This window comes from Thermobia domestica, chromosome 1 (genome assembly GCF_964235325.1).
Source record: "Thermobia domestica chromosome 1, izTheDome1.hap1.1, whole genome shotgun sequence".
In the NCBI taxonomy this organism is placed as follows: Eukaryota; Metazoa; Arthropoda; class Insecta; order Zygentoma; family Lepismatidae; genus Thermobia; species Thermobia domestica.
This window is the reverse complement of record NC_137454.1, coordinates 185,821,369-185,843,696: the sequence shown is the minus strand read 5'-3', so window position 1 is coordinate 185,843,696 and position 22,328 is coordinate 185,821,369. Positions and strand designations below refer to the sequence as shown.

The window sequence follows — 22,328 nt, the reverse complement described above, 5'->3', positions numbered from 1 at the left end:
CGATATATAAACACCTAAGAGTACTTCATTTCGAAAATGAGAGCGATTTAATGTGTGTCATTCTGTAAGATGTGGTTTAACTGCATGAAGTTTATTTTGATTTGCCTGGTCCGAGTCTGCTAGCCAATGAGAGGGCATCAAGGTATGAAAATAGAATACAGATCGGAGCGAGTATGACTATGCTCCAATGCAATCCTGGCCAAGGTGAATTGCTTGGCAGCTGTGTCATCTCGTTGGTTTCCCCGAATGCTGACATGAACAAGTGCCCAGCGGACAACGACAACCCAATGGTAAGTGCAATTGCAGTTAATTCAGCACTATATGCTGAACACAGGCGATGCAAACAATTCTGAGCTGCCTTCGTCGGTGACATAGGAACAACCAACAGATTTTCCATCCTTAGAACTGTCCGTATAAAACGCATTAAAATCGGAGTACTGCTGTAATAATTCTGCAAACTCCTGCTGGTATACCTGGAAACTGTCGTTTGGAATGCAAACATAATCCTATATCAATTCTTGGTGCAGAAACCAGACACTGAGGTATAGCACAAATCGAAGTAATGAGACAGAGGGCCACACAAATTCGTCGGAGACAAGAAAAAGCCCATTAATGATGGTTCGTTAGCTTCAACATAAAGACTGACAACATAACTAGTAAGGAAGGCGCCAGTAGCTAGCTGAATATCCAAGTGATGGTCTGTGTTAAATTATCTCAGTAGAGAGAAACGAGCAGATGCATATGCAACAAAGTCACAGTCTAACTTTAACCTAATTAGATTGTAGTATCAGAAGGGCAGAACAGTGCGATCAGCACCCCACGTATGGCGCTGACTCAACATTCAGACCACGGATAGAAGAGTACTTAAGAAAACGAATGTGAACACATCAATCAACAGTCGAAGAGGTTGATCATTTCACAGAAGATGCGTTCGGGTCCTGGGGAAGTATTGGGCGATTCACGGAAAACAGAATCAAAGTCAACAAACGCGAAAGGGAGCATTATAGTGACCGCTGTTGGCGATGCGCGAGGTCTAACGGTTCCGCTCTGATTTTGCCTGAAAATGAACAAACGCTGTACAGTAGTGTGTAGATTCAGAGTTAGATGCAAAGTGGTGACTCAAACTGTTAGCTATTTCTGATCTCTAACACACCATTCACAGATAAAGCAGGTACAGCAACAGAATAATCTATTAACAGTAAGACAGAGAACCTGACTCGCAGAACGTACGAAAGCTATTCCAGTGAGCTCGTTTCAGATTGAAGCGTCGGAAAGGAAACTGAGGAAAACAGGGAGTCCTTTGACGAATAATGGACACTGATCACTACCACAAAGATTAACTTGTACTATCCGCGTCAATCACAGAGCAGCACTGCACATGGAGAGATCAATACAGGAATATATATCATGGGCATAGGAGAAATGAATCTGACTGCCATCATGGAGGATGAGCAACCCACTCTTCGCAAGAAATTCTGTGACCTGACGTCCACGATCGTCAGTGAGGAGAGAGCCAAAAGACAGTGATAGGCATTAGAATCTATAACAAGCAAGACTGGTGGTTCAACCAGGTGATTCTGCTGAAGCAGATCGGCGTTGATTGAGGAATGAGGATCTTCAGATTGAGGAATGTATAAGGAACAGATGGTAAGCGGGCGATGAAGAAAAACTAGCACCGCTGTAGCTTGCAGTCGGGAAACCATGCAATCTATCCAGAATGAAGAGAATCAGAGACATATGGTCCACGTATGAGAGTATCAGGGTTCGAGTACCGTATGGCCCTGTTCGGGAATAGCCATATATAAGAGTATTTGGGGTTCGTTCCCTGTGGGTTACTGTTTGTGTAAACAGATTTAACGGTATCAGGTTTGATCCTTGAACGTCCTTGTACTGACTCATGAAAGAAAACAGGCTCTTGGACTGGATAATAACTACTCACAAGTAAACATCAACCAACTAAGAACAAAAATAGTGAAAATTGGGATTCGAACCATGGACTGTTATCATTAAATCTATACTTTGTTCGCGGTAAATCCTTGTATTCACCTCAGCTGAACAGCTGATTGTTCCAATAGTGGTTACCCAGTTTACGGTCAGAAGTTCGGGGAACGTTGGGTGCGACATATTTTCTGCTCCATATATTCAGTGGAAAATAATACCAACCAATTGCACTGCGGAGACTAAACACACTGAACTCTACCAAGGACAAAACTTATTCTACAACACAAAATATTATTATATAGCATGCACACTTTCATATCTTTATTATGATTACTTGGCGTGTTAATTACACCCACAAAACATATATTTGATACGTATATTTTAAGCCATTTAATTATTATAACACTTTACATTTTACAGACACTAAAATACTTTTCAGATTATAGTAATATGCCCCGTATAGAGCTGACAACCGAATACTGATTTATCCGAGCTCGTATTTACGGTAATGAAAAACGAACAACCAAGGATGAAGGCACTGTTCACTGGAGATAAAGATTTTTAGCACTTTTTGTTAGAAAGTTCACTCCTCCCACATGCTGGTTCCATCCTAGTTAACACAAGCGACTGTAGTATATCATTTGGTGCATTTTATATTACAATTATCACTATATAAATAATATTGGAGTGGAGAGTGATATGCTCTAATCTCTCTGGTGGCCGAAGTTCCACTTCTCGCGCCCAGTCGTTGTTATTCTCTTTGTTTTCAGTTTTATTTATTTTTGACAATGTTTCCATCACTTTCTGGCCCCGAAAAAAAAATATATATGTTGTACCTAAGGGTATAACAAATTTGTAACCAAAAAATCAGCGACGTGTCTCCTCCAAAATTTTATTCCTACAATTTTTTGAAATTTTCAACATGCAAATAAATAAAGAAAATACGCATCTATGGCTTTCAAAAAAATTGCACATTTACATCTAAATAGTATCTATAATCTGTGAAACTTTTTAAAATTTTGTGATCACCGCCACCAAAACTAAAAAATATTCAATTTTGAGCATGTATGATACGATAATTCGGTAAGAGGAGGGGTGGGGTCAAAAAATTTTGAGGTAGTTTCAGGTCAAGGGTGACCTTTTGGGTCAATAGCGACCCAATTTGGATCAAGGGTCGATTTTACTATTTTATTAGGAAAGACCCTTTGAAGTGGTAAAATGAGGAACAATATTCAAATTTTCCGTTTTATATTTGTTACGTACACAGAACAGACACCATTGTTGGTATTAATATAATTTAATGACGAGTTTGTACTTAAACAATGAATTCCCTTATGTGCAGTAGGGTCTTTTCATGTTATGCTTCTTTGGAGGGAGGTTCAAGACTTTGATAGAGTTTTATGTTTCATAGAGAGACAATTTTCCCTATCCACCTGGTTCTTATAAAAACTAAATAATTAGTTTGTAGGGTGAACATCTTTCCATACTGCTTTCTGTTTAAGAGTAACCATTAGACTGTACTTTGTTGGAGTTCAGCGTCCGTTTCAACACAGGTTATATGAGACCTGGAGCTATTCCTTAACATGGAATCCCAAACTTTTGATCTCGCGCCGGGAATCGATCATAGCTCTCTTCGTCGGAGTAAACATTACAGACAAGAGAAAAGGAGCTCTGATTTTATTTAATAAATATGTACTACACTACATAACTGTTATATATTCATAAATATCTTAGATTTCAACATGAATCATCTTTGTTAGTAACATGAATTTTTATTTAAAAAGCAGTTTTGGTAGGCGGGGTTCCAATTCACGTTAAAATTAACATTACTATGAGAATCCGTTACATTATTCACTAGACAAACAGAGTGTCCTTCTTAGTCTACGATGTTTGTTTCTGTTACTCTTCTGCCTTGGTGTATTTTCCACTGGCTTGAACTTTGTATCACGTAGGAGGCTACTTTTGACTTTTATCTTTATTGTTTTCTACATAGCATTTGAATATATATATATATATATATATATATATATATATATATATATATATATATATATATATATATATATATGCGTATATATGTATATATATACATGAAGGTAACTTTCAGACGGTCTCTTTCTATTAGAGAATATGCATGTTGCTTTGTAACAGAATGAAAGGAAAACAGATTTTGATTATAAACAAATTGGAGGGACGTAAGTGTGTAGGCTCACCTTCTTAGACGTCGACAATCGAAATCAGGCTTGGTTTTTGTAAACAAAAGGGTATATTTTGAGTTGAAGTTACGCTTTAATTTCATTCGCACTTATGATTAAAACTGTTGAAGCTCCCAACTTCATTTTGTGCACCGTTTCTGGATACCCTATAATAAACAATTTCCTCTTAACCGTGGAATGATATTGATTTGATAATTGCACTACATATAGTTCATAAAGTACCATGCATTTTGTATTTTGCTCTGAATTCTCATGAATTTAAGAAACTTTTACAAAATTGCTAGTTCTTAATTGCTGGTTTTTAATCGATATTTTTTTCTCTATTTGAAGGTCGAACTACTCAGTCATTAACGATGATCGTTCAGAGTCTCCTTCTGCTAGCATTTCTGTAGTACTATCTATCAGATGGGATGGACAGACTGTATATGTATGTATAAAATTACTAAGAAAATTAAAAAGTTTAGCATTTAGGATCGCTGACAAAAGCGCTGATCTACAGAGTGTGCGATTATAATATATTCATAGATAGGGAAAAATCACATAAGAATCCGTGACTCAATATTTGTTTGCCTAGAGAAATAAGGAATAGGTCAAGATGTGCAATATCTGCAAATCTGAAAATTAAACCTAAGGCTGATGTCGGGCAAGTATAGAGTGGATGTTTCCAGCTGGCTAATGTGTGACACAGAGGCGGGTCTTACGGTTATAGTCAAGAGAGAGAGAAGACGTTAAGCAAACAAGGGGAGCGGAGTGAACTGAAACAGACATTGGCAGTGCATGGTTATACACATAAATCCATTAGTACTACATCTACAAAACTTGTTTGCGTAATTCCATTTCCTACTATCAGCGCTAGGTTTCGCTGTCTTTTACTTACTCTTTTTTATGTCATTTACAATGTTAGAAGGGAACTATGATGTCTCAGAGCATATAGCTCGAAATACCAGATTATGTAGCTTTTACATCATTACAAAGTCGTTGGAACATCTTGTCCTGTCCCAAATGTGATGTGATCTTTATTTTTCTTACTTGTTTCATGATAATTATCATTATTACTATTGGTGCGTTGTGCTTTAGAAGCGAGGAATTTTCCTTCCCCCCTCTTGTTAATTTCAACCCCAAAATACAGAAATAAATCTTTATTCTTGAACAAAACACCCATTATGCTATTTCTTCCTTAATTTTCAATTGTTCTAAGAATTTGCTCACGTACTACGGTTTTGATATTGTACAAGTGTTAGCATTTTCGATTTGTATGTTTTATGGTAGTTGTTATGAAATCCATAGATTGAGTATTGGATTTATGATTAGAAGCAGCTCGTATATGTGTTCAAATCCTGGTCAGATAGTTTTTTTTTCAGATTCAAATTTTGCAGGGAAGACATTTCCTTTTACATAGTAATCTATAATCGTAGTAACACAGACATTAGAGTGCTGAAATAAGTATGCTTTGATATGAGAAAAGACAGAAATTACATAATTATTTTGTCAATTTTAGTCATATTTGCACTTCTTCATGACATTTTAAATATTAAATATCCAATTCGTATATGTCTAGTAAATGGAGCACATTCTTTCTAATTTGTTTATTTGTTTAATGAATCAACTACACCTTATATCATCAATTTATCTACATCTTTGGAGATAGATATTCTAACAAATATATTGAACATATAATTGTAAAGAATAAATGATAGATACGCGTTATTAATATATATTGCTATACTTATTGCATCAGCCAAGAAATTGAGAAATTCGGAATTTAAATCTTTAGACATACCTTACCTTAATATTGTAAAACTGAGCCTGGATGTCGTAGACCTACACATTACTTCTTTAATTAAAAAAATGGTGTATAACAGATTCTTATATAATTTATCCTATCTTTGAGTAAATCGTGGTTGAATACTTTGCAAGCACAATGAAAATTCCATAGTACATTTAAACTTTGTTATCATAATATTTCTTTCCAACTTGTACAATACATTCTCGAATTTACACATAATAGCTTTAACTGCAAACTCCATTCCTTAATTACGGTACTTCTGGAGATCGTCTACACTATTTTGGAGGCAACTCTAGAACGCGAGAGTAGATTTCCTTTAGTGTTAAAAGTTAATGTTCCATCAATTTACAAATATCTTCCTTCTTAACAAGATTGTTTTCCGGAATCTCGTGTGTGAGTATATGATTCGTTATCGCCCTCGGTGAGATAGGGACAATCCTTGTTGAAGCTCATATAGTTTGGATCCCGTGTTATGCTGTAGGTCCACGCATCATATTACTTTAATGTTAACTGTGACTGTAATCCCGAGATAAAATAATGAATGATATTGTTTTTATAATTAGCTCTAACCGTCAGCTCTGCTTTAAAAGCAACGTTATTTTCAGGTTGAGAATTACTTTATTATATCTAATTTTCCAGGATACCTACCTGCTCCCCTTACGAGGATGACATATGACCGTTTTCTACATATGACCGTTTTTCGTTGTGTTTTGTATTTCAGACTAAAACCGAGGGTAGTATATATCAAGATTTATAGCTTTGCTTTCTTTCACGGCCTCACAATAATTTTTCCACTCGTATCCTACCATATTGCCAACATCCTTTGGAGTCTTGGTGTACAGGAACTTACTTGTCTTGGTTTGAAGTGAGCTTTTTCCTAATGATTTCCTCCTAGGTGATCCATTTCTCAGTTTCAGTTAGAATTGGGTTGGAAATATCTAGTTTTTATTTTTAGAAAGGAGAGAAGAATTGATAATCACATGATCCTGTTAATTGTTCTCTGATAGTTTATATGGTATTCATTTGAAGTGCTTTATTGTAAGTCCCAATTTGTGATTTGAGCAGAAACTATTTGATGACCAACAGCAAGGTCCTGTGTAATTTCTGCAGCGTCTTTCCAAATATTACGAAGAACATTATCATCAATTAGGAAGATTGTTGAGAGCGTGGTTCGTATTGAAGTTTTATATTTCCGTTTTGAATGTGTCTATTTTCTGCATATACGACCCCATACTCTCTCTCTTTCTGGGAACTCATTCAGTATTAACTGGGGGAAATGACATTGATCAAGATACAAACTTTACTGCTAGAGATTCTGTTAGAATTGTAAAAGGAAACTAGTTTTCTGCTTTTAAAATCATCAGCAGTAATACAAGAGAAATACATAAGAATTATAGTAACGCGGATATGATTAATGTGTAGAAAGAAATATAATTTAGTGTTACGAAAACTAAGAAAAGATTCTGGTAGATCTGATACATAGGATTTTTGATCGCTTTTATATGTAATTAACTCCCACGCATAGTCAATGACCTAGTATTTCTGGTACATGCTTGCTCAGTGGTAAAGTGCTCACCTCTGTTGCAAAGGGGCTTAGTTGAGGTGCAAAATCAAATTGAAATTGTGGTGGACAATCTCGTGTTCAGTTTTTGTTCGAATTCTTTCGTTTAATGCTATATCTCGTTCCACTAAATCATCCACAACCATTATTTTTCATTAAACTTTTGTCTCCTTTAGTTGATAGGATATAATCATGAGTCATTAAATTAAAGATCTCATTTCCTTCTGTTTTGTTCTCTACATGTTTCTATTACATTAGTTGTCCAATGATTCACAACATCAAAAGTAATTCGTCGATGTGTTGATTCTGTTCGAGATATCGTTTTACGTATTCAGAATCAGATACGCTTTTCCTAACAAAATATCTAATAGTCATTTATTTTGCTCTGGGGAACGTCCTCCACCTTTATTTCATATTCATAGAGTAGGCGTATTTGTGGAGATCTAGTTTATGGTCACTAACACTAATGCTCACGATTGTTTTTTGCACGAAGGTTTTTGAATACTAGACATTTGAAAGTATCCACTTTATAGAAAGGATTATTTTATATTTTAAAATATCTATATTTTGCAATACTACTGTTACAGTGAACTTCCATGTATTTAAATTTCTCTGCGATTACACTTAATACGCATGTCCCAGCAGGTGTTTAATAGAACCTTCATATTTCTTTATATTTTTTCATATCATCTCCAATCAGATTTACATTATCGGTACATGGTGAATATCATTCAGTTGTAGACCCTGGTTAGTACACTCCGCATCTAAGAAATTGAGTCAGCTAACGCTATGCAGATATGCCACCCAATATACTCCTTTTCATCCCATAATCGTGTCTGGTAAAGAGACCTCTTCTCTCTCCTTATTATGTCTCTCATTCTAAAATCAGCTAACATCAGGAACGTAATTCTAACTTCAAACTAGACATGTGTTAATATCGAAAAAAGTAAATAATAAAACAGAGACGAAACAAGATTCGTAAGTTGATGTAGGGATAATTTAAACACACACAATGAAAAATTGAAACCAAAGGATATCTATTGCACAGAGGTTCAGAAATCAGGCAGAGAGAAAGAGAGAGAGAGAGAGAGAGAGAGAGAGAGAGAGAGAGAGAGAGTAGGGGAAAGAAGAATGAAAGGGAGAACATAAAAATGGAATTTAAACGCAGTAAGAAAATAACCTAACATTATAAAGTTAGGCTTCCAGAAATCTTTAATCTTGTTTCATTTGTTTTTTTTATTCTTTCAATTTATCGATACGAATACATGTGTACTTAGAAATTAGATTTGCACTCACGATGTTAGCTGATTTTAGTACGGGAGAGGCGAAATGAGGAAAGAGAGGAGTCTCTTTACCGGACACGATTATGGAATAAGAAGGTGTATATTGGGTAGCCAAGCTGAACGGCGTCAGCTGTCGAAATTTTTGATGCGGAGTGTACCTTTGATTTTGCTTATACTGTATTCCAAAACAAGACTGAACAACAACAGAGAAAATACATACACATAGTTCTTGCTTATAAATCTCGCAATAGTTGTTTCTTTTCGTAAGTGCATTTTGTCGCAGCGTATATACATTCCGTTTTTGCAAGTGTTGCAAGAAAAGTCCCTAGAACGCAACATATTCCGATGTGTTGAATATTAATGTGCCATGTTTACACGTAATAAAACTTTACAATAGAGACATGGGAGGAGTTGACTTGTTTGATACCATTATGGGTAGACACAAAATACTTACGAGATCTCGAAAGTGGTATCGTGGGCTCATTCATCTTCTAGACATTTAAATTGTGAACTCATGGATTCTGTAGACGAGCAAGATAGGAGAAAGCAAAGGGGCCACTACAACTATGAAACTTAGTCAATTTCGTATGAAAATTTCTCACTGTTTATGTCAATCTTGTACCCGTGGACCTGTGGAAGACCGAGTAACATCCTGGAGGAGCAGATTCAAGTATAGAAGACCAGAGGATCCACAGCACTCATGCCTCCAAGAAATGTGAGGTAAGACCAAGTGGGTCAAATGTAACAAGTGTGGGTAGCACTAAACTTCCACAAGAAAAAAAAAACTTTCAAAGCATTCCATATCCAACAATACTGTGAAGGTCTCTGAAGAACTGAGTTTTTTTTCATTACAAAATTTGTTTGTGAAGTGTTAGTTATGAATTACCTTTTAGTGAATGTGTATGTGTAAAAGAAATTTTCTATGAATGTGTAAAAGGAGTTTTCAACGTTTAATATTACTAAAACTAAAAAAAAAAACGTTAAATAAAAAGTAGATATTGTGACAGGGGTTCGAAATGTAAATTGCATTATGTAGCTAAATAGCTACAAATAGTTAATACTAAATTATTAATCCGAAATTTTGGTCCTAGGGTTTTAAATTTGTTTTCCTACAATTTACAACATTAAACTCTACCCATGCCATATTTTCAAAACAAAATAAAAAAGTCATATAATTAAGGAGTGAAACATCATTCAGTATTCCAAATTCGGTAAGAATGTTATACAAATTTCGGTACATCAGTTATTTATTGATTTCAGAAGGACCTATCACTGCCTTAGGCGTTTCTGAAATCAATAAATAATTCATGTACCGGGATATTGTAATCTCACTTGCTTTTGAGGTTTTAAGGAATGGTAAATATTTGGTCGATAGCTCATTTTATTTTACCTAGATCCGCATTAATAATTTTCATTAATTTCGTATGCATTTTGCTATCAGTATGTTTGATAAAATTTTATAAGACGTTGAAAAATGAGAAATGCCCCGATAATTACAATGTACAATCAATTTTGTCGCTTTTCTTGTGAATTGGGACAATAATTGATTATTTCCATTCTTGTGACAATTCCTCCTTATCCCAACATTGTCCTTTCACAGTATTTCATATGTATCGTGGATGGCTCACGGTCACTAGAGGTAAACGTACGCATCTCAGCCACATGTGGCGCATGCGTTGTTTTTGCAGCAGGTTGCAGATCTGATAATTTATAATTGTAACATATAATGTTTTGGTATGTAGGCACAGGCAGGTCGAATGATAATTCCGAAATACTAAGGGGTACAGAATAGTAACATAAACAAACAATCTTCCTCATATTTCTTCGAGTTTTTGAAAAAAAACGTTTTCTAGAAAAAAAATCTAGGTGCGTAATTCCAAAACGCTAAGGAATATTCAATATATCAATAAAGTTTCAGACTTCATTTCGTGGGAGTTCAGGAAGCTCCTAAAAGGAAACACACGCATGAGCCACCAGTGGCACACAGGCCTTCAGTGTAAGAAGTTCCATGTTACATATTATGATTTATGTGGCCTCAATGCATCTTAGCTTGAGGTATGTGTGATCACGACGCTCTTAACGTGTTGACCTGTTAATTTTACTTTATTATACTGATACGGTACAAGTAGAATGTTAAAACTTCGAATGAAAATGGGGAAGATTTGATCTCTTGATATTAAAAAACATAAGAAACAGGTCGTTGGTTTTTTCATTGTATAGTCAAGATAAGTAGTTAAAACATGTTCTGAGCTGTTGATTTTGTTGGTGGAATGTTGGAATATGAAATGTATATTTATTTGAAGCAATATTTTGCTTCCTTGAATAACGTATCATGAAAGGTATTGTTGTGGCGTGTATTTAATAATAAAAACGTATATTTAATAATCTACGAAGTTATGTTAGGCCGTGTTTCATCAAGAATAGCAATAGTTTGGAACATTGTTTAGTTAGTACAATACTTTGCATTGTTATATAATGAAACTCCAATAATGTATTTTCTAGGCACAGGGATACTAATGAAACTTTTTTTATTTTTAGTTTCTGTGTTTCTCAAATTACGAAGTTCCTTTGGAAGGTGGATATGGCTCGATGAGTATTAACAGTGTTCCAATTATAAATTCCAATTACTATGGAGAGAGAATTTTCAGTGAAGAAACCGCAGATGACGATGTAAGAGCTCTACCTATATCGTCGAGGAAATGCAGATTTCCGGATGAGAATGAGGGCATGTGGGCATTTCCGTTCTATAGTTATTCAGCATGTATTACACAATGCAAAGTAGAACAAAAAGTGAAACTATGTAACTGTACAGACAGGCTCATTGGGATTAAAAAAGGTAATTATGATAATTTCTACATAATTTCATAGTTTCATAAGTTTTTGCTGCATGATTTCATATAATATGTATATGAAACCATTTATCCTAATACATAAATTAGATTCAGCGTTAATCACTGTTTATATTGTTCCTAAGAAATAAGTTAATAGAGCTCAGGTAGTTAAATAACATATTTAGTCTGCAAACTCCATAATTTCAAGAATTTATGGACTGTGAAAAAATGAAGTGAAATCTTTAAGTTTTACGTCCCTCAGTTATGCTGGTTAGGCTAAAGGAGACGGTGATGATGAGAGATGAGCGAAATGGTTGAATGAAGAAAGTGAGAGGAAACGGGAGTACCCCGAGAAAACTCATGAGTACGGTGTTTGTGCACCACAAAGCCCACACGGCGCGAGCTGGGATCGAACCAGGGAGCCCAAGCACCGGTGTTGAACGCTCTACCACTGAGCCACCGCGCCCCTTATGGACTGTGAAGTATACATCGTGTGAAAACGACATAATCTAGGTGCGACTAGGAACCTGCAGAAAGATTTTATTAGTTTATTTTTTTTTTTATCAATTTTGCACTACATTATGGGCTCAATTTTTTTTTCAATTTCATATCTAATATCCTATTTCAATAGTTTTAAACAATACATTTAGGCAAGATTGTGTATTATTTTATGGAAGTACTTGTATCAGGCCTTGCTAGGAGGAACAAGTAGGTCACTGATTTATTTTCTTGGATGTATGTTGAAAAAATGCTCAGATTTCTCCCTTATTTTCGAAACGAGAAATATATGTGTAATGTTATTTTAAATCCACATCTGTCCCAAAGACAATGGTGTAAACGTCATGAGGCTAAAGTACTTATGGTTAGAATATTTCATAACGAACGTGAGTATTATTTATGAAACAATTTAGTGTACAGTTCCAATATATAAGATTATGTTATGAAACACACAGATTTTAGACAGCATGGGTCTTTTTTTATCTTATCGTCCCGCTATTATCGGTCCTAAGGCTTAAGGAATCTCTCCATGGTCCGTATAAGATTGTCGGTGACAGTATCCTTGATACTTTAGACAAACCCATTCATCATGATAAAACTTTACCTCCCAATGTTAGAATTTATGTTATCATGTTTGAGCTTTCTTCCTGCATGCTACAAGATTATTTCTCATCTTGATCATAAAGGATCAGGCAAGGCTTTAATAAAAGCATCAACGTATAATTTTTGCTGTTTCGCTAGACATTGATGTTCTAAATAATTGACATAAATTTAAAATAATTTCATTAAGTGTCCACTTTGAAATAACGTATGCTAAATTCAAGTTAACTAATTTAATTTGCTTATTTTGTAAAGTTATGTAAGTTGTAGCTTCACTGAAAAATTGTTTGAAATAATGCTGTGATTAGTAAATTTACTAAAACAACACTCTTTGAGTTAGTTTAAAATTGAAAATATAAGTTTCTCGAATGAAATTACATTCTCAAATACAGTATCTAATTACTTTCATTTAGGACCTCAAGTTTTGTGCGACCATTCTGGAAGAGAGTGCCTCAAGAAGATGAAGGGCGAGTAATTAAGTTAATAACTTTCGTCTATTTGAGGATAATGTAAAAATGTACATTAAGGGTGATTTCATATTTAAGAAATATTTACAATTTACTTTCTTAGTTTCCTTGCCTAAAATTATATAATAGGCGGTAATATATATACACCGGGGGATTCAATAAGAACGTACCAGTTTTATATCGCAGATAATACTGCATGTAGAGCCTTCAAACAGAAAATTGCATTACCAAATCGTATGTGTAGAATGCAATAAAAATAGTCCAATGCATGACATTTAATGTCCTTTCGAACAATTCCAACAGTTATACCACTTTCCATTGCAAATTTTGAAGTTGCCCCTGTTGGAGGTATTCACGAATTGCCACTGGTCTCGCTACTATTTTTATTGCATTCTACACATACGATTTGGTAATGCAATTTTTTGTTTCAAGGCTCTACGTGCAGTATTAGCTGCGATATAGACCTGGTACGTTCTTATTGAATCACCCGGTATACATATATAATGATTTTCAGCATACCCATTGTTAGTACGAGAAAAACTTACTTTTAGGAAAAACAAAATGAAGAAGGTTTGGTTTTGCTTAACCCAATGTATTATAAGTTCACTATTCAATATCAAAGTGTATTACAAGAAAAGTTAAAGGAAACGAGAAAAATCGTCGTTTACTAATTTCAGAAAAAACACTTCATTTGATCATACAATATTTTAAAAGACATATCAACTCAAATAATTTTCATATGTGTTAAAAATATTTTATTCTTTACCATATGGAGACGTATTTTGCAGGATAACTTTACAAGGAATATTAAGATGACTTCAAATCATTACGTCTCCTTATTGTTGGGATCACACACACACACAAACATATATATATATATATATATATATATATATATATATATATATATATATATATATATATATATATATACTGATGAGTAGTGTCCAATAGCATATGATAAAAGTTCCCTTCACGAAGTCCAAATCCCTAATTAAGATATAAATTCAGTGTTCTCATACCATGATATTTCCATATATAATGATTTCGTCTAATTCAAGTTTCCTAAGGTATTTGTTCAATATTCTATGATATAATGATTTAATTTTACGAATATAGTCTATTTTGACTAATTGCAAATCAAATTTTGATGACCGATTGATCAAAAAACTATGCATACTAACATTGCAATCTACTACTATGCTAAGTTTGGTCAATATCGGAACAGTTCAATTATACTAGAACCAAAGATCTACACATAATAACGTTTTACGTACATACGAAAGTCTTCGAGATGTGCCATCATGCCATAAATGATGAAGAAGTTGTGTGAAGATCGAATAAGATTTGACGATTGCAATTTAATGAAATTTCCTGTTTTAATAAGTCCAACTAAAATTTTGTATGCAGTACCTCGAAAGTTAAAGATCTCACACGATCATACTTCATCTACTTACTAAACTTTTATGGTCTCTACTGCGCTAATTTGGCCAGATCGGATGAGTTTTGTAGATTACACACTATATATAATATTCTCAGTTTCATATGCATATTGAGTTCGTTAAAGCTCCACAATTATGGCAAGTAAAATAACTTAAGGATGTTGAAGTTGGTTATTAAGAATACAAAACATATCGAGTGTTTAAAATAAAATGGCCATTGCTTACAAGTAAATAATGGGAGATAGAAGGTGAAAACAAAATACAAAGCAGAAAAAAATCACATGGAATATCGAGCAATGAACTTTTTAAAGAAAACCTTTTCCGCTGATCATTATGTTACGAATAATATAAGCAATTACATACTGTGTTATTTAAAGTTTTCGGGTGACTGGCAGATTCGTCATTATATTGTACAATGTAGGGCAATTAGAGTGGTTCATTCAGAGAGCCCCTGATGTTTTCCTATCTCCTTGATGGTTAGCCGTCTATGATTTATAAGCACCGGACGTTTTCTCTACATGTTGAAGAAACCTATTTCGTAAATGAGATCCCATACGAGAAAATGTTTTCCATAAAACTGGTATGATTTTGCATGATCTTTACAATGATGTAAACAATTACATTCCTTGTTATTTAACACTTTGAGATAACTCCTCGGAGCTACTTGATAGCTTTTCGTGTTAGGAGCAACAATTCTTTTGTATGCAACCTTTGACATTTTTCTGTACTTTTTGTTTTACTTTCTTTGGAATCAAAATTATCTGCTTCGTAAACAGTGTATGTTTTACCTAAAACATCCATTAAAATATAGTGAAGTCTTGGTTTCTATGAACAAAATATATCATATTATCATCAATCATTTGATGATTGGTCATTTACTTATTGAGTAATATTTCATATGTTTCTATAAATTTTGATACATACTAACATACACAACAGTAATGATTCGTAATACAACATAAAGTAGAAATAAACAAAATGTGTGTGGATTATTTTGTTCTATTTATACCAGAAATATACTGTGTACAAAAATAATAATCAGTTACCGTGAATTGATAAACGTTTCCTCTTACACTTTTGGTAATTCTATTACAGATCAAATAGAACCGGTTAATACATATGGTACAAAGAACTATGGGTTGAACTGCAAGTGTGAGCTCTCTTGCCTCCAGATAGATTATGTGCCTAAGGTTTCTATTAGGTAAGTAATACAAAATCTGCCAAATGAAATAATTGTATGAAATGTTTACAACGTTATTGGTCTGTAAAATGACCAAAAGTAAGACATATATCAAACAATACATAACTTTTATCAGATTAAAATTATATGATGAGTGTAAATCCTGATGCATAGTTCTACCAACTATTCATATGAAAATCATACTTAAGTATACTTTCGTTAAAGTTACCATTACAATACCTATGAAGAAAACGCTTCACTGTATGTTTCAAGAAATGTAGTCTACCTATAAAAGTCTTAAGTTTTAATTTCTGTTTAGCTATATAATATCGTTGTGTGCATATGCTACTGAGTCTTACCTGGTCTCAGGGGCACAGCGCACATTGAACGTTCTTGTCTAGATGAGGTTTCCGTACCTGCAAACCTAGAACGTATCTTCATTTTTTTTGTTATTAGGGAGAGCATTTTGGGTGAACGAAAAATACACAGTTTAGAGGAGGAAATGTACGAGTATAAAGGAAACATTCATTCACAGCAAAGGCAATGTGTGAGGCTTTAATGCGAGTGCCTTTGTTTCCTAAAACGAGTCTAATTTAAAATTTAATTCCCGATAAAATGTTGGGTTGGTGTTGGATTGGAAACAACACAGCCTAAAAGGAAACATTCAGATATGAGAGCAGAACGGAGAGTATATGTAATAGAAACTGCAACTGACTCGGATTTTCCAATAAATGAGTACTGCTTACGGATTTAGTTCCATCCATTCCAGTTTGTTGTAGTCTGTATTAACACTCACACTAGCACTTCACTAATACACAGTTCCTGAAGGTTGTTAAGTGGCACTTGTATTAGTCCGAAAAATGAGGTGGGAAGGTCTTTAGTCCATTAAGCATCTAAATTGCTTGGAGATCAACTCTGGGCGACGACCAATTAGGAATCTGGACTTCAGCATCGTTGACTGCAAGGCAACCATCTCTTCCTTCTTTTCTGTATGAGCGAAGTTTTCGGTGACTTTCCCTCTTTTGGGAGAACCACGAGGGTGTCTCCTAAGATTCTGAAAACCCTAAAAGTCTATGACAGTCCCTTTCTCATTTTAGGTATTTTCTTCTTCAGATTCGTATATGCTTTAATAACAAAAAAGACAAAATAATAACACAGAGATGTTGCGAGTTTGAAATATCGAGGTAAAAAGCTTAGTGTTACAAGTTGTTGCTTCTATTTGTAACTACGCTTGGCGTTGTTCGAAGGATCTGGCGTCCCTATCTCAGCAAATCAATTGCTTGTGATGAGAATGTTCTCTTCAATGTGTTTCCATCTTATGTCTGCAGTTTCATTGTATGTTTTTTTTCTATTTTCTGCTCTATCTGCATGTTTGCTTCCGGCTAATGTTGAAAGATTGCAAGCTAATTGCATGAGACACGAAAAGAAATCGTTTCTATGCAATGTAAAATTAAATTTAGAATAATCGCGTTTCTTGATTATTTCCTTTTTACTCTTTTCTGATTTATTTTGTTTTCCTTTTAGAAATTACAAATTAGATTTGTTTTATGATATTGCCTACAGACGAAACATTGAAAAATTGAATAAGATATTTCAGTTTTAAGTCTCAAGTATATGCCGGCTAGGCTCCAGGTACAGTGGTGATGGTAAAAAATGAATGCAATACTGGAATGAATAAAATGGGAGGAAACGGTAGAACCTCGACAGAATCCATGAACACGGTTTGTCCAGCACAAAGCCCACTTAATGCGAGCTGAGATCTAACCCACGAACCAGAGGTGAACGCTCTACCACTGAGCCACCGTGACTCCAGGCAAAACATTGTATGAATCGTTCGATTACATTAAACTGAACAAAAAAAATATGAGGGTATATTTTCAAGTGTGGCTTTCAAGAGAAATTGAGCAAAACAAATTTTTATGACTCTATAAAGCATGTCAGAAATTATACTAAGATCATATCTAATATCTATTGTTTTGTATTTGTTGTATTGGATCAGAACTTTGTTTGTCTACGTATTTGCATTTTTAATTATTTATTTTTTTATACACATTTCGGGGCATTACGCGCATCTACAGCCTCCAGCTAAAGATCTGCATGGGCTGGAATGTTTAGCCCGGGCCCGGTCACACCAATGAATTTGCAATGTGAGGCCGACTCGAGTCCAATATATGTTTTAGCATTTTGGCCCGAGCTCCTGTGATTAGCAAACGAACCCTAAATATGCCCGAATTACAAACACTTAATAATTAATGTAAAATTGTGTTTTCATTTTTACAACAATTAGAGGTTTAATTTTGCAGTTGTGCTTTAAACATTCTCCAGAAAGAACAGTGCACTATATATTGATGTACAGTATATTTAGAAAGTAATTCCCGAAAGAACCCGATAAACATGATTATATATTTAAAAATTCACTGCCTGAGCCCCGCCCATCCTGAAGTGATATATACTTTGTAGGCCTGAGCCCGTTCAGACATCTATCTCAAGCTCTTCATGCATGAGGATAGATGTCCCTTGACAAGCTCACTATCCAGAGAAGGGAAAAGGAAAAAATGAATGAAGGAAGAATGAATAGTTCATACTTTTGAGAAAATGCAAATTACACAATGCATTTACACAATGCAAATTACACAATTTTGTTTTGTGTAAAGATAACATACACACGGAATTAACGTAAATTAATTTCCAGTGAGAAAGCACTTTTTCCTCACTAGCGGAACTGCCACCTCTGAGGTGAGAGGGTTTTACCTGGTACATCTTCCAGGTGAGTTTTTGATAGACATCATAGTATCAATGAGTTTTCCTGTTTTCTACCACATTTTTATTCTATCACTGTCTTTTAAATTATAAACTTTTTTAATCTACTGTCTTAGACCACGTGAGGTATAAACCTGAAACATTACACTTTTACATCATTAACTTTTCAGGGATATCCATCCACCTCCTCTACATGCATATAATAATTTAATCAATATATTTTACGTTTACTATAAACATCATTTTTATAGACAAATATATGAGGTCAACAATTTCCCAATTCTCAAGTAATTTTCTCAATATCAGCGCGTCCTTAATGTACTTTCAAAAGAACTACCTAGGTAAGAATGAGCTCGCTTAAAATACATTTCGAACGCATTGTTTCTCGTAACATTATGGTACCGTAAGGAACACTTCTGGATGGTACACTTTTGCCGTACATTTCCATATGGGTGTACCATATAGAAGTGTCCCTTACTGTACAAAAGTTTATTTTTAACAGAAAAGACAATCACTTTTTAACAATACACAGGAGTAATTCAGGTGATTCTCCCATTCTCCATTTATTTAAATTCTACTGATCTTTTTTATTATCACTTTACGTTAGTATTCGACAGTATAAAGTGTATAAAACTTTTAAGTTTAATTTTATTTGACTCAATTTCTCGATTTTATTTTTTTTAAATTGTTAAATGTAAATGTAGAAAAAGTATTGAAATTGGATATTGTATTTTTAGTGACAAGAGAACGCCGGAATTAGGTGGTTATGGTGTTCAGAAATATGTCTTTACACGTGGAGCAACACATAGGCGAATGAGAGTTCTGCGTGGAATATTAAACATTGCAGGTATGTTGATTCTTAAAGTAGAGATATACAGTAGTAATGCCTTGCAGAAAGTAAATTTTTCATTCGTTCACTTAAAATAAATTATTTTTTCTTAGTGGGTAATACCGCTAACTAACGTCAACATTGTATGAAACGTGTACCTACTTCTACGAACTAAATTGTAATGCTATTATGTAAATCAGATACTTGCAAACAAACTTTTGTCAGTAAATTTGCCAGAACAGAGAGAGATATAAAATATTTAAGTTTATTAATAACGCGGGAGAGATTACATTTTCCAAGCTGTGATTCAGTTATAAGAATTTTATTTATTAGTTGTATTAGGGCGTGATTACTTTGGATTGAATCGGGAACTATTGAACAATAACTTACGGCAAATTATTTGTTGAAAGAAATTATAATGCTTGAAACGTTAAGTAGAAAATAGCTAAGTGGAAAAATAGTACTCGGAGTGCTTGAAATTACACTGATTTAAAACGTTCATGTCAAAATATATTAGTCTTATATAAACATGTAGACATAATTTCTGCTTATAAGAAAGAAAAAGAAAAAACATTGAAAATCAAAAGTTCTTATTCTTATTCTTAGCAAATATCAACGCTTTTATCTTAATTATAAAGTTCTCGAGTAGAAGAGTATCTATCTGACTAAATAGTACAGCAGCATCGTATATCTGTGTTATCCTCGGTGTGGTGTTAGAAAAAAAAATGAGTATGGCTGCTTAGAAAAGAAGCGTTACGGGTGCGTTTACTGTGCATATAACCAGTTGTTCTTCACACAATCTTCCTTTATTATTCAAAGTATATGTTTGCTATATGTGGTATGCGACTAATGGTACTGCAGTCACAAGGTTTTTCGGGCTTCTAACTTTTATCCGTACTATTCCTACTGCCGTCAGGAAATTTTTTCGCGTTCTTGAATATTAAATTCAAGAATTGAAAATATGTATAATTTCTCCTGCTCGTAGGACTAAATATTGATTTTCTCCCTTCTATTTTATCATATTTTATACAATTTAAAACCTTCCTATGCCCTCTCAGATGCCTCGCTTAGTAATAAATATAAAACTGAAAAATAAATGGACTCAGACAGAAGGTAAATAGTTAGAAGAAAGCGTTTTTCAAGGAAAATTCAAGCAGAATACTTGGTTTTGTAAGAACATAACTTGCCGATTTTTGGGGTACTTCCTGCATTGATACGGAGAGCTAATTTCGTGCATGAGCTCTAGCAAGCTGTACTACTTTTTGACACACCAAACTGATTACGGCTTCCTAGGGGTACTTTTCAGGCTCTGGATTACCAGTTATTTTGCTAAATTGTTCCTTGATGATTATGCTAATAAACGCTACCTTTGGATAGGCACTTGGGCAAGGCTTTCCGGCTAAAAATGTTTGTTTAGTATTTGCATTATAGTATTAATATTCTGTACAGAATATTTAAAAAATCGGATGGATGCTCATAACTAATTACCACCTACGTTAAATGTTTGGTTACTTCATAGTGTCCACACACACACACACACACACACACACACACACACACACACACACACACACATATATATATATATATATATATATATATATATATATATATATATATACACATACATACATACATACATACACATACACAGTGTTAACTGGAGCTTCTTAGTAAAATCACATATTTACTTTACTTGGTCTTTCTACATATTCATAAGTAAATTTTCTTCTCCTCTATATGCAGTAGTAACTGTAATTGCACGTTAGAAGGTTCTAAACCTGGATGATAAAGGAAGCATATCATACCTAGGTAAAATGATATAGTCAGAGAATTAGAGTCACAGTAGATTATGGAAACTATAATATTCCTAGAATCACCGTTCTTCAGTATTTCATGTAGTCTTAGTTCAAACTAAATACTAACAGTGAAGTCACTTCATAGAAATATTCTACCACTGACAACTGTGCACCTATACATTGTATATCATGTGTTAGATAACATACAGTTGCATATATTACGTACTTCTTGAATAACTTCATTATGGAGGCAATAGTGTTTTTTTCATGCTCGGAAAGGTACATATGAATCAAAGTGTAACGAAAATGAAATTTAATACCGTAAAAGTATTAACAATGAATTTATCGTGTTAGCATTACGCTGACCTATTTATTGCATTACCCCATTGTTTAGACTTAGAATGTATAATTTAATATAATTTAATGTTTTTACTATTTACCTATTCATATGTTAATAACAATCATATTGTTTAATCACTTGAATACATCATGTAACATAAATAATACATAAATTAAATAATAGATATACATAAATAAAATATTAATATTACAATAGTTATTATAGGATTTATTTTGCCTTACGGGAAGTCCATATCTATATATTTGTGAAAAACACAATTTGTTTTCCTTTCAGTGTCCATTGGCGGAGTATTTGGTTTCTTCATAGGTGCTAGCCTCATGAGTATGGTGGAAGTTTATCGTGTTAGCATTACGCTGACCTATTTATTGCATTACCCCATTGTTTAGACTTAGAATGTATAATTTAATATAATTTAATGTTTTTACTATTTACCTATTCATATGTTAATAACAATCATATTGTTTAATCACTTGAATACATCATGTAACATAAATAATACATAAATTAAATAATAGATATACATAAATAAAATATTAATATTACAATAGTTATTATAGGATTTATTTTGCCTTACGGGAAGTCCATATCTATATATTTGTGAAAAACACAATTTGTTTTCCTTTCAGTGTCCATTGGCGGAGTATTTGGTTTCTTCATAGGTGCTAGCCTCATGAGTATGGTGGAAGTTCTATATTTCTTTGTTATTAGACCTATCTTCATCTTTTGCAATCATCGGAATAAATAATAATGAAGAAAAATTATTATAAATCAACT

At 33.8% G+C, this 22,328-nt stretch overlaps 1 protein-coding gene across 1 annotated transcript; it reads left to right on the top strand.

Annotated features, from left to right (window-relative positions):
- Window positions 1-173: 173 nt before the first annotated feature.
- Window positions 174-21,940, top strand: LOC145675474 (sodium channel protein Nach-like). Its single transcript, XM_081745949.1, has 8 exons — window positions 174-290; window positions 4,093-4,136; window positions 4,488-4,584; window positions 11,326-11,623; window positions 13,130-13,183; window positions 15,721-15,826; window positions 19,303-19,412; window positions 21,828-21,940. The coding sequence occupies exons 1-8, from the start codon at window positions 174-176 to the stop codon at window positions 21,938-21,940; spliced, it is 939 nt and encodes a 312-aa protein (XP_081602075.1).
- The last annotated feature ends 388 nt before the right edge of the window (window positions 21,941-22,328 follow it).

Bases quoted from the DNA above. Each gene is read 5' to 3' on its own strand.
- LOC145675474 (XM_081745949.1), top strand. From the start codon at position 174: ATGACTATGCTCCAATGCAATCCTGGCCAAGGTGAATTGCTTGGCAGC. The intron at 4,137-4,487 runs GTAAGTGTGTAG...CTCTATTTGAAG, and splicing joins TATAAACAAATTGGAGGGAC to GTCGAACTACTCAGTCATTA. The intron at 15,827-19,302 runs GTAAGTAATACA...TTGTATTTTTAG, and splicing joins GTGCCTAAGGTTTCTATTAG to TGACAAGAGAACGCCGGAAT.